The sequence below is a fragment of the Salvelinus alpinus genome, chromosome 18 (genome assembly GCF_045679555.1).
Source record: "Salvelinus alpinus chromosome 18, SLU_Salpinus.1, whole genome shotgun sequence".
Taxonomy (NCBI): Eukaryota; Metazoa; Chordata; class Actinopteri; order Salmoniformes; family Salmonidae; genus Salvelinus; species Salvelinus alpinus.
In genome coordinates this window covers 6,547,930-6,560,696 of record NC_092103.1, presented here as the reverse complement: position 1 = coordinate 6,560,696, position 12,767 = coordinate 6,547,930, and the positions used below count along the sequence as shown (strand labels likewise).

Sequence of the window (12,767 nt, the reverse complement as noted above, 5' to 3'; positions counted from 1 at the left end):
ATAATGAGTGTACCAGTCAGTGGGCCTGAGGAAAGGGCTGTAGTTCAGGACATCATTGCATGTCGAAGGCCTTGGCAAATGTCAGGACTAATTAGATTAACCATTAATGCTGTGGATGACTGTGCAATGTGCTCTTCACCAGTCATATGCTGAACCCTCCCACTGTTATAACACAGGGCACAGGGGTGTGTGCATGGGTGTGTCATCACCACAGCCAGGTCCCTCAGTGAGGGACCACTCTGAGCTCCACAGGGAGCCCAGTCGTTTAAATTGATGGCCTATTTTATACAGAGATATTGGCACCGTAGGCAATGTAACCAATCATAGCCCTCCTTTTACTTGTATTATTGCACATCCTGCAAATCACCAGCAGAGGTCGACCATTTTCACATTCACTCTGTTGGTAGTGCTTACAAGTTGGATCATAACTCAAAAAGTAGCAGAGATCCCACTCTGGAACTTTGATATGCACATAGTGTATTATGTTCAAGTGTGTGTGTGTGCAGTTTATATACATGCATAAGGGCGGCAGGTAGCCCAGCGTTTAAGAGGTTGGGCCATCTGTCGATGTACCCTTGAGCAAGGCATTTAACCCTAATTGCTCCTGTAAGTCGCTTTGGATAAGAGAGTCTGCTAAATGACTAAAATGTCAATGTACACACACACACACACAGTATATACAGTGCATTCGGAAAGTATTCAGACCACTTGGTTTTTTCCACATTTTGTTACGTTACAGCCTTATTCTAAAATGTGTGAAATAATTTTTTCCCCTCATCAATCTACACACAATACCCCATAATAGACAAACTAAAAACAGGTTTTTAGAAAAAACAGAAATACCTTAAGTATTCAGACCCTTTGCTATGAGACTCGAAATTGAGCTCATGTGCATCCTGTTTCCATTGATCATCCTTGCCATGTTTCTACAACTTGATTGGAGTCCACCTGTGGAAAATTCAATTGATTTATATAAGGTCCCACAGTTGACAATGCATGTCAGCGAAAAAGCCACGCCATGTGGTTGAAGGAATTGTCTGTAGTGCTCTGAGACAGGATTGTGTCGAGGCACAGATCTGGGGAAGAGTACCAAAACATTTCTGCAGCATTCACGGTCCCCAAGAACACATTAGCTTCCGTTAGCAAGATGGCGCCGACGGAGATGGTCGCCTCGCTTCGAGTCCTTAGAAAACTATGCAGCATTTTTTAAATGTATTATTTACTACATTGTTACCCCAGAAAATCTTAAGTGTTATTACATACAGCCGGGAAGAACTATTGGATATAAGAGCGACGTCAACTTACCAGCAATACGACTTTCCCGTCGCTGATATTTTGATCGTTACACCACCCAGGACAGTGTATCTAATCCCAGAAGCCGACCCAAAACAACGTTGCCGCAGAAGAGGGAGACTGAGCGGCCTCCTGGTCAGGCTTCGTAGGCGTGCACACCGCCCACCGCTTCCAAGTATACTACTCGCCAATGTCCAGTCTCTTAACAAGGTAGACGAAATTAGAGCAAGGGTTGCCTTCCAGAGAGACATCAGAGATTGTAACATTCTCTGTTTCACGGAAACATGGCTCTCTTGGGATATGTTGTCGGAGTCGGCCCAGCCACCGGGCTTCTTCATGTATCGCGCCCACAGAGATAAACACCTCTGGGAAGAATGGCGGGGGTATATGCTTCATGATTAACGACTCATGGTGTAATCATAACATACAGGAACTCGACGTTCTTCTGCTCACACGACCTAGAATTCCTTAGTCAAATGCCGGCCATATTATCTCCCAAGTGAATTCTCGTCAGTTGTCATCACAGCTGTGTATATACCCCTCATGCAGACACCACGATGGCCCTCATGGAACTGCGCTGGACTCTATGTAAACTGGAAACCATGTCCTGAGGCTGCATTAATTGTAGCTGGGGATTTCAACAAAGCAAATTTGAGAACAAGGCTACCTAAATTCTATTATCATATTGATTGCAGCACTCATGCGGGCAATACACTCGATCACTGCGACTCTAACTTCAGCAAATCCTCCCTCGCCCTCCCTTCAGCAAATCCGACCACGACTCCATCTTGCTCCTACCGTCTTATAGGCAGAAACTCAAACAGGATGTATCTGTGACTAGAACATTCAACTCTGGTCTGACCAATCGGAATCCACGCTTCAAGATTGATTTGATCTTGTGGACTGGGAAATGTTCTGGGCAGCCTCAGAGAACAACATCGATCCATATGCTGACTCGTGAGTGAGTTTATGAGGAAGTGCATTGGAGATGTTGTACCCACTGTGACTATTAAAACATACCCTAACCAGAAACCGTGGATGGATGTGGGCATTTGCGCAAAACTGAAAGCGCGAACCACCGCATTAACCATGGAAAGAGTACTGGGAATATGGCCGAAATATAAACAGTGTAGTTATTCCCTCCGCAAACAAACAAGCGAAATATAGGGACAAAGTGGAGTCGGTATAGGGGCAAAGTGGAGTCGCAATTCATTGGCTCAAACACTAGACTTATGTGGCAGAGTCTACTGGCAATCACAAAAAGAAAACCAGCCACGTCACGGACACTGATGTCTTGCTTCCAGACAAAATAAACACCGTTGCCTGCTTTGATGAGCCTACACGGAGGAGGTGACGGTACTCTGTGTAGTGTCAGGAAAACAACCTCACTCAACGTCAACAAAACAAATGTTGATGATCATGAACTTCAGGAAACAACAGAGGGAGGACCCCCCCCCCCCCCATCCACATTGAAGGGACAGTAGTGGAGAAGGTGCAACGTTTCAAGTACCTCGGCGTACACATCACAGACAAACTTAAATGGTCCACCCACACAGACAGTGTAGTGAAGAAGGCACAACAGCGCCTCTTCGGCCTCCTGAGGTTGAAGAAATTTGGGTTCTCACCTACAACCCTCACAAACATTTACAGATGCACAGTTGAGAGCATCTTGTCGGGATGTATCACTGCCTGGTACGGCACTGCCCTCAACCACAAGGCTCTCCAGAGGGTGGTGCGGTCTGCACAACGCATCAACGGGGGCAAACTACCTGCCCTCCAAGACACTGTTGTCGTTGATGATCATTAAATGTGAAGACTGTATATTATCAAATCAATTCTCTGTGTAATTTTAATTGCACGATCTAACTAATCCTGTAATTTTAACTAGAGTCAGGGAACCATGGGAACATGTTTAGAGTTTCAATTTCCCGAATATAACTCATATCTTATCAAAACAGTCGCGTATTAATGAATATTACCTCATCAGTCTCATTACTGGACATCGCAAACCCTTGGATATCTGCACGAACCCTAGCATAGAATCATGAATCGACGATATACAAATTGGCTTGATTATTTATTAACTAACTTAATCAATCACAGAATTACATAAACACACACACAAATAGGTCATACATTGGTTACTACATGATACAAAGAAAAAGTTCCTAGCGGACGAAACCGATATGACTGCTTGGTAGACAAAGGAAAGGGGGTGGGGACCACTCGAGCGGGAAACTCATAGAGGATAACTACATTCATTGCTAATACTTTGAACATGAACAACCGCTCATTCGAAAATAAATTCCAATTGACATATTTCCGAGTGTCTGCCTTTTGTTGTCCCTATGCGATTGCCGGTCCTTCTGCTGGATACTCAGTCGACAGAGAACCTCTGATTTGTCCACCGGAGATCAAAGTTGTAGGTTGTTAGAATGGTTACTTCAGAGTATTTAAACAGCTGCAGTCTGAATAATTGTTCTTTAGTTTGTAGATTTATTCGCCATTTCAACGCGGGAATGCTCTCCACGTTCTCTGGTCTTGTCCTCTGGTAGAGGTGTAGTTCTTAACCATTTCAACATGTAGCTCCATGTTTTCTGATCAAATGTACATTTAGTTGGAAGTGATTTTATACTTTGGTGAAGAAGAGGCGGTTCTATGATGCCTAATGTGATGTCTGGCCACTGACTAGTTAAAACGTTATATGTAAACAAGTATCTTGTTGAGAAGGCCAACATCACATCTTCTCACAAATAGTTTCATCTTCAATCATATATTTTACACAACCATCAGATGCAAATCCCATAATTGAGAAGTTTATATAGACGAAGAAACAGTAATGTGTGTCGACTGTCCTTCATGAGGTCACCAAATGAAACAAACTCGACATGACTGTTCCTTGATTTCCCACCGACCGGTTCCACATTCTCAAAAATAGAAATATTGTTTCATTCTCAAATTTTGGGAATGTAGGAGTTTGTGGGATCAGACTCTTTGTTCCACTGTGAAATCCTCTCCTCTTACTGCATGTCCAAAGGGGAAGAGGGTCTCTTCCAAGAATTTACGACCTGTCGTTAAGTAATAAAACTGTGGAGGGGGGGGGCCTATGATCCATCGTGACAACACCTACAGCACCCGATGTCACAGGAAGGCCAAAAAGATCTTCAAAGACAACAACCACCCGAGTCACTGCCTGTTCACCCCGCTACCATCCAGAAGGCGAGGTCAGTACAGGTGCATCAAAGCTGGGACCGAGAGACTGAAAAACAGCTTCTATCTCAAGGCCATCAGACTGCTAAACAGCAATCACTAACTCAGAGAGGCTGCTGCCTACATAGAGACTCATCACTGGCCACTTTAATACATGGATCACTAGTCACTTTAAACAATGCCAGTTTAATAATGTTAACATATCTTACATTACTCATATGTATATACTGTACCTTATACCATTTATTGCACCTTGCCTATGCCGCTCGGCCATCGCTCATCCATATATGTACATATTCTCATTCCATCCCTTTTAGATTTGTGTGTATCCGGTAGTTGTTGGGGAATTGTTACATTACTTGTTAGATATTACTGCACTGTCGGAACTAGAAGCACAAGCATTTCGCTACACTCACATTAACATCTGCTAACCATGTGTATGTGACCAATAAAATTTGATTTGGATTTGATTTGACCCTTTAATGGAACAAGTTTGGAACAACCAAGACTCTTTGTGGAGCTAGCCGCCCGGCCAAACTGCGCAATCGAGGGATAAGGGCCTTGGTCAGGGAGGTGACCAAGAACCCGATGGTCACTCTGACAGAGCTCCAGAGTTCCTCTGTGGAGATGGGAGAACCTTCCAGAAGGACAACCATCTCTGCATTACTCAACCAATCAGGCCTTTATGGTAGAGTGGCCAGACGAAAGCCACTCCTCAGTAAAAGGCACATGACAGCCAACTTGGAGTTTGCTGAAGGACTCTAAGACCATTAAACAAAAATTGTCTGGTCTGATGAAACCAAGATTGAAATCTTTGGCCTGAATGCCAAGCATCACGTCTGGAGGAAACCTTGCACCATATCTATGGTGAAGCCTGGTGGTGGCAGCATCATGCTGTGGGGATGTTTTTCAGCGGCAGGGACTGGGAGACTAGTCAGTATCGAGGAAAAGATGAACGGAGCAAAGTACAGAGATCCTTGATAAAAACCTGCTCCAGAGCCAAGGTTCACCTTCCAACAGAACAACGACCGTAAGCACACAGCCAAGACAAATCAGGAGTGGCTTTGGGACAAATCTCTGAATGTCCTTGAGTGACCCAGGCAGAGCCCGGACAGTAACCCAATCGAACATCTCTGGAGAGACCTGAAAATAGCTGTGCAGCGATGCTCCCCATCCAACCTGACAGAGCTTGAGAGGATCTGCAGAGAAGAATGGAAGAAACTCCCCAAATACAGGTGTGTCAAGCTTGTAGCGTCATATCCAAGAAGACTCGAGGCTGTAGTCGCTGCCAAAGGTGCTTCAGCAAAGTTCATGAGTAAAAGGTCTGAATATTTCCATGTTCTTTTTTTATTAGCAAAAATTTCAATAACTGTTTTTGCTTCGTCATTATGGGGTATTATGTGTAGATTGATGAGGGCAAACTAATTTAATACATTTTAGAAATAGGCTGTAACATAACAAAATGTCTAAAAGGCAAGGGGTCTAAGTACTTCCCAAATGCGCTGTATATAAACACTTACCCAAATCAAAAATAGTTTAAATATTCATGTTTTATATTTTCAACTATTCATAAAAAAAATAATAATAATAAAAAATCTGTGCTACTCTTATTACAGTGCAAGTGGTAAAGCTTCATATAACACCAATTTTTGCTTTGTAGAGCCTACAGATGGAACATTATGGAGTCTTAACCCTCCTGTTGTGTTCGTTTCATGTTAATTCTGTGTTCCCGGTCCAAAATGACCGCCCCATTTATAGCTGATTATAAATCCATAATAATACAAATATTATCGCCTAATGTTAGATCTTTTTATCAACTTAATTTTTGTGAACATTACAAGTTTTGAACTTCTATATGCTATTTATGGCCTGTAGACCTGAGCTCATACTTGTTTTTTGAGTAAATAAAGCATCATGTATGGATTATTTTGACTAGAACAAATACTCAATGGAACATATTGTGCTATTTATCACAGGCTACTTTGTGTCAAAGTTTAACAAGGACTCTCTCACCAGTGTCATGATCAAAGATATGATCAAGAGCCTCCTCAAATACAGTATATCATTTGGTCATTGTGCTGCCACAGAATGAGTTGTGAGCAAGGCCTTAACAAAATCTTCAAGTCCCAGAGCTGCTAGAAAAGTTCTATTGTTATCGAAACAATGTTGCGATTGTTTGTGAGAATGCCAACAGGTGTGGTTCCCGTGGGGGAAAGATTCTATTGGGGAAAGGTTCCCGTGGGGGTTGCCATGGAAGCCAAGAAGGGGAGTGAGGTGTGTGTGCTCAAACACACATGCATGTGGGGGTCAGGGAGAGGAAGTGTGTCCATCTGATGAATGGGCATGTGCTTGAACTGAATTTTCTACACCAATTGTAGTCTCACCCATTCATTTCTAATGACCGGTCATTTTTGAGTTAAATAAGTTAAATAAAACACCCAAAAGGTAATAAATCATCCAAATGTATTCAAAGTGTTCAGATGCCCTGTGTGGACAAAGTCATGGAACCTTATGACAGTCAGATTAAATGAACTACATTTTTCAGAGAGAGAACTTGTAAATAGGTCAAATTCAACTGGAACACAGCAGGAGTGTTAATGGAGGACCGGGATACAATTTTGTGAAAATCACCGAAATCCTGGTATTTTCTTGTTTTTTTTGTCCTGGTGTCTTATGGAATCACTCCAGTCTGGAAGGATGCACTAGACCCAACCTGCTCTCTGGCTGCTGCTGTTAGGCGTCATTATTGCCTAGATCCTAGAGCGACGTTGTTGCCCAACCCAGGCTTTTTTGCCTTTTGATTTAGACTTGATATGGTACTGTGAATTTGATCTTTGTGTGTGTGTGTGTGTGTGTGTTTAGAGGGAGTCCACGTGTCAAGGTCACCCCAGGTTATAAAGAAGAGCAGTGTGCCCCTGCTCTCAGCCTGGAGATGAAGAGACCCATCGATCTGGAGGCTCCCATCACCAGGTACTACAGTGTCTCTCTCACACACACACGCTATATACACACACACACGCCGTATACAAACCCCAACACACACGCTATACACACACACACACACGGTATACAAACCCCAACACACACGCTATACACACACGGTATACAAACCCCAACACATGCACACAGTATACAAACCCCAACACATGCACACGCTATACACACACGGTATACAAACCCCAACACATGCACACAGTATACAAACCCCAACACATGCACACAGTATACAAACCTAAACACGGAAACGCACATACATAAATACATACATACATACATACATACTACTGGACACTGAAGTGTGTTTAGTATGCAAGTAACCAAAAATGTTGTTTTACATTCTGGACTGGTGCACATGGTACGTACTTCAGCCACTGTACGTTTTGTGCTGAAGAGATTTCCTCTTCTTCCCAAACCATTTTGTCAATTTGACTGCGGAAAATTATTAAACTGCGTATGGCTTCGCACATTCTTCCTCTGGTCCCTGTGGACTTCAGAAGGACATTAAAGATCTATCATCCTTGTGTGTGTGTGGGGGGTGTGTCTCTGTCTGTGTGTGGGGGGTGTGTCTCTGTCTGTGTGTGTGGGGGGGGTGTCTTTGTCTGTGTGTGTGAGGGTGTGTCTCTGTCTGTGTGTCTCTGTCTGTGTGTGGGGGGTGTGTCTCTGTCTGTGTGTGGGGTGTGTGTCTCTCTGTGTATGGGGGGTGTGTCTCTGTCTGTGTGTGGGGGGGGTGTCTCTGTCTGTGTGTGGGGGGGGTGTCTCTGTCTGTGTGTGGGGGGTGTGTGTGGGGGTGTGTCTCTGTCTGTGTGTGTGAGGGGTGGGGGTGTGTCTCTGTCTGTGTGTGTGAGGGTGTCTCTGTCTGTGTGTCTCTGTCTGTGTGTGGGGGTGTGTCTCTGTCTGTGTGTGTCTGTGTGTGTGGGGGTGTATCTCTGTCTGTGTGTGGGGGTGTGTCTCGCTCTCTCTCTCTGTGTGTGTGCGCGTGTTCCCATCCTCCCAGTAGCCTGGCTTTAGCTGCATGCCTGGGGTGAACTGAGCAGAGCAGCTAAGCTCCAGTATTGTCCTTTTTGCTTGAGAAGGCCCATTCTCCAGAGAGTCCTGGTGGCTGTTGGCTCTAGAATGCCCCATTCTGCTCTGGAGAGATGGAGCCAGACCACAGTCAGATTACTGAGGCTAGGCTATCGGGTAGTCCTCAGTACTCACAGACCATCTGAGTACACTGGGACCACACATTCCAGCCTGGTCCCTCTGCATCTCCCCAGGAGAATGACACTTATTCTCTTTCTCTTTCATCTGTCTGTCTTCTATTATCTGTCACTCTTCCTTTTATCCGACTTAATTTTTCTGTCGCATGCTCTCTCTCTCTCTCCATTTTCTACTAATTTCTGTTGCGCGCGCCCTCTCCCTCTGAATTTGACAGTCGCTCTCTCCCTCTGAATTTGACAGTCGCTCTGTTACATACTCGCTCTCTCACATGTTCTTTACTCGCTCTCTCACATGTTCTTTTCTCCCTATGTCTTTCTAGCTGCGCTTCAGGCATAACAATGAGCAGGAGCGTCTATTTGAAGGACGGCGTTAAGGGGTCCGAGTGACTGTAGGAGAGGTGCTGGGTGCTTCTGATCTGCTGCTGTAAATCATTGTTTCGGGGCCTTCCTCTCAGATCCTCTATATGGGCTGCTTTAACATCCCCAGTGCATTCTCTCTCGCGCTCTTTCTTCTTGTTGTTGTGTGGGAGACACTAAGACCTGGTACTAGGAATAGATGTGCACACAGCCGGGCGTCTAGTAAACACTAGCTAAACACCCCTCTCTCTCTCTCTCTCCTCCCTCCCCCAGTATTAAGTCTCTTCAGGAGGACTTGTTGGTGTCTACAGCTGATGGCTACCTCCACATCCTCCACTGGGACGGAGTCAGCAATGGCCGGAAGGCGATCAGTCTCTGCACCGTCCCCTTCTCCCTGGACCTTCAGTCAGCGCGCGGTCAGTCACACTCACTATATACCATCCTCTCCTCGCCACCCTCTTCCTACCCCGCCTGCCGGTACCCACCCCACCCGATCCCTCTCAACTAACCTGAACCTTTAACCATGTGTACATTTGCAGTCGGGCTCGATCTACACCATCCTCTCCCCAGACCTCGCCATCCTCTCCCAACTACATCTATACATGTTTACATAAAACGAGGCCATAGAGATCGTATCTAACTGGCGGCCCATTTCAGATCTTTTTTTCCACTCATTGGTCTTTTCACCCGTCCCATCAAATAGTTGCACATCAGATCTTTTTCAGAGCTGATCTGATTGGTCAAAAGACCAATTGGTGGTGGTGGGGGGGGGAATAAAAATCTGAATTGGGCTGCCTGTGTAAACGCAGCCTAAGTGTCGTCCCTACGTAGGCCTGAAGTCATGTATGTGCGTAATGTTTCTAGATCGCTGTGTTTCTTCATGCGTTTTATTGCCTGTGCAGGTGGTCCGTCTCTGGACCTGGAGGGGCTGCACATCACAGACATGGAGTACTGTGTGACTCTGGATGGCTTTGCTGTGGTGCTTGACGACGGGAGGCTGGGATTCATCAGTCCTGTAGCCAGCAGGTTTACTGCAGAAGTACGAGAAAGAAGTCCGTGTGTGTGTGTGATTTGCTGTGGTGCTTGACGATCGGCAGGCTAGAATTCATAAGAACTCTGGGAGAAGTGTTGTGTTGGGGTGTGTGCGTTTTTGCTGCGGTGCGCACACAATGCAGCCGTGTTCTGTAAGTCATGTGAAGCGTGACTGTCGAGGGTTGATGGAAAATGGGGGTGTGGGGGGGGGGAAGAGGAAGTGAAAGGCGGAGGCGAGTGTCTGCCTGCGCGTGAGCGTCCGCGACGTACGGTGATCTATCGGACTGTCTCTTGTCTCCCCCAGCAGCTGCAGGGCGTCTGGGCAGCAGACGTAACAGACGGCACATGTGTGGCGGTCAACAATAAGTACAGGCTGATGGCGTTTGGTTGTGCCAGGTACGTGTGTGTGTCCTGCCGACATCAGTACAGGCCTCTGTAGCCACTTCCTATCTGCTGTTTAACTGAAATGCAAATGACAAAATCAAGAGGTCCAGGGTCCCACTGTTCAGTCAGTCAGTTAAGCAGGAGGTGTGTGTATGTGTGAGAAACACACACAAGCTGGCAGATTGCACAATCCGTGAGAACCGCTTGTCAAACACACACCAATCACAAAGGCGGACAGCGGCTTGTTTTGCACACACACTGACCTGCAGGGATGAGTCCAGCAGAGAGAACCTGAGTGGCAGTAGATAATGGGTCAATCACTGGCTGTGGAATCGACAACCTTTCTGCTCATTAAATGCCTGCTCATTATTTCAGCGTTTTGTTTTTCATTTAGGAAACGTCGGCTAATGAATTGCTGGTACTCGGGTTTAAACAAGACTGACTTGAACTTGACCGCACAAGCGGCTGTTATGTAATATGCCTACCTCCTGATGGGTCAGCGTTGTTTATTCATGTGTTGAATCCCCTGACTGTGTTTGTGAATTTCAATATGCTTTATTTGCGTTCGGTACATAATTGCCAAAGCACAATGTTACCTTTAGAATAAAGAGTAATGAGTAATTATTAACATTTGTCTGTCTCTCTCTGTTCCAGTGGCTCAGTATTGGTGTACATGATTGACACCACTACAGGATCGATGCAGCTCTCCCACAAGCTGGAGCTCACCCCAAAACACTTCCCCGGTATGTCTGTCTCTGACTGACCACCAGCTCACGCTCCCATTCTAGTGTTGACAGATGAGAGAAAGTACACTTCATACAAGCTAGTACGCCCCGTCAGGTTTTAACACAATGGTATCACATGATGCCTCTTTATAGTGCTGGTTTTCGTTTTGACTCGAAAGTGCTAGTGATTCTATGTAGTAGTTCCCCTCAACACATCAGCCATGCTGAACCATTGGTTTGTTTATGGTACACTCCTACCCCCTAGTGGTAGTGGGTGGTATGCAAGTACAGTACCGTGTAAAATCCTATTGACATTTTCAATGACCCTGGGCTAGATTACATCACAGGGAGGTTTATTTTACACGGTACTGTATTATCTCTGTTAAACCAAAGAAACCATACTACTGTAAAAGCAGAGTTGTGGTCAATTCAGGAAGTTAACCATATTCCTGTTCTAGTTTTCCTCAATTGAAATGAATTGACTCAACTGTGTTACTGAAAGGATTTCTGTCTGACCGGTCGCCGTGTCTGTATCGAATCTCCCTCCCTCAGACGTCTGGAACAAGACGGGGGCGGTGACGCTGATCCGCTGGTCCCCCGACTACAGCGTTGCCATGGTGACCTGGGAGTGCGGCGGGCTGTCTTTGTGGAGTGTGTTCGGCGCCCACCTCATCTGTACGCTCGGGGAGGACTTTGCGTGAGTGACGAGACACAGCGGTCTTCTTCTCTAATTCTTCCTCCTCTATTGGTCTCCGTTTTCCTCCTTGCCCTCCAGGACTCCGCAGCCGTAGCACAATTCCCACCGCTGTCGTCTTGTCAGCTACGCTCTATGGCGCAGGCTGCGCGCTCTCATACGGTACAGGTTGAGCAGGCGTCATCCTGAATGGGACAAAAAAAACAGTGCAAAATCTTATCTTTTTCTCCTTGCAATTGTTTATATTATAAACCCTTATCTCTGACGATGGTCTCGACCCCAGGTATCGGTCAGACGGCACTAAGAAGGATCCTATACAGATCAGCTCTATGTGCTGGGGAGCGGAAGGCTACCACCTGTGGGTCATCACCAGTAAAGAAGAAGCAGCGCTTGTAGAGAACATGGAGGAGGCTCCACCTCCTACCCAGACCAAGCAGGCGGGCATACTGCAGTTCCACTTCATCAAAAGCGCCCTGACCGTTAACCCCTGCACGGTGAGCTTATGGACAATGGCGTCAATGCACACATTCCTGACACCAACCAATTTTGCTTGCTGGGCTCTTTCGTGTAGAATACTGATATGTTGCAAACATATTGATTATTCGTCGATTCCCTTCTGTCCGTCCCAGAGTAACCAGGAGCAGGTTTTACTACACGGGGAAGACCGTCTGTACCTGACCTGTGGTGACCCCACCCAGGTCCCATCCAGCAGCTCAGATGACCCTCACACCCCTCACCCCCATAACCTCGCCCATGGCCTGGAGGGCAGCCCCCTTCACCACCGCTCCGCCCCCTCGCCCAACGCCATCTCTCAGGGACTCAGCACTTTACTGGGACACAAGCACTGGCACGTGGTCCAGGTACATACTGCTT

The 12,767-nt window shown here is 46.0% G+C and overlaps 1 protein-coding gene across 2 annotated transcripts in view; it reads left to right on the top strand.

Moving 5' to 3' along the window:
• Positions 1-12,767, top strand: part of LOC139543604 (guanine nucleotide exchange factor subunit RIC1-like) — a 63,825-nt gene that overhangs the window by 37,183 nt on the left and 13,875 nt on the right. The window contains exons 4-11 of one of the 2 annotated variants that reach the window (XM_071349859.1): positions 7,366-7,473; positions 9,333-9,475; positions 9,962-10,098; positions 10,399-10,487; positions 11,130-11,218; positions 11,753-11,897; positions 12,178-12,388; positions 12,524-12,754. In XM_071349859.1, coding sequence (XP_071205960.1) covers positions 7,366-7,473; positions 9,333-9,475; positions 9,962-10,098; positions 10,399-10,487; positions 11,130-11,218; positions 11,753-11,897; positions 12,178-12,388; positions 12,524-12,754 — 1,153 coding nt within the window. Of the gene's footprint in view, positions 1-7,365; positions 7,474-9,332; positions 9,476-9,961; positions 10,099-10,395; positions 10,488-11,129; positions 11,219-11,752; positions 11,898-12,177; positions 12,389-12,523; positions 12,755-12,767 lie in introns of both variants that reach the window. The other variant, XM_071349858.1, reaches the window with a different exon arrangement.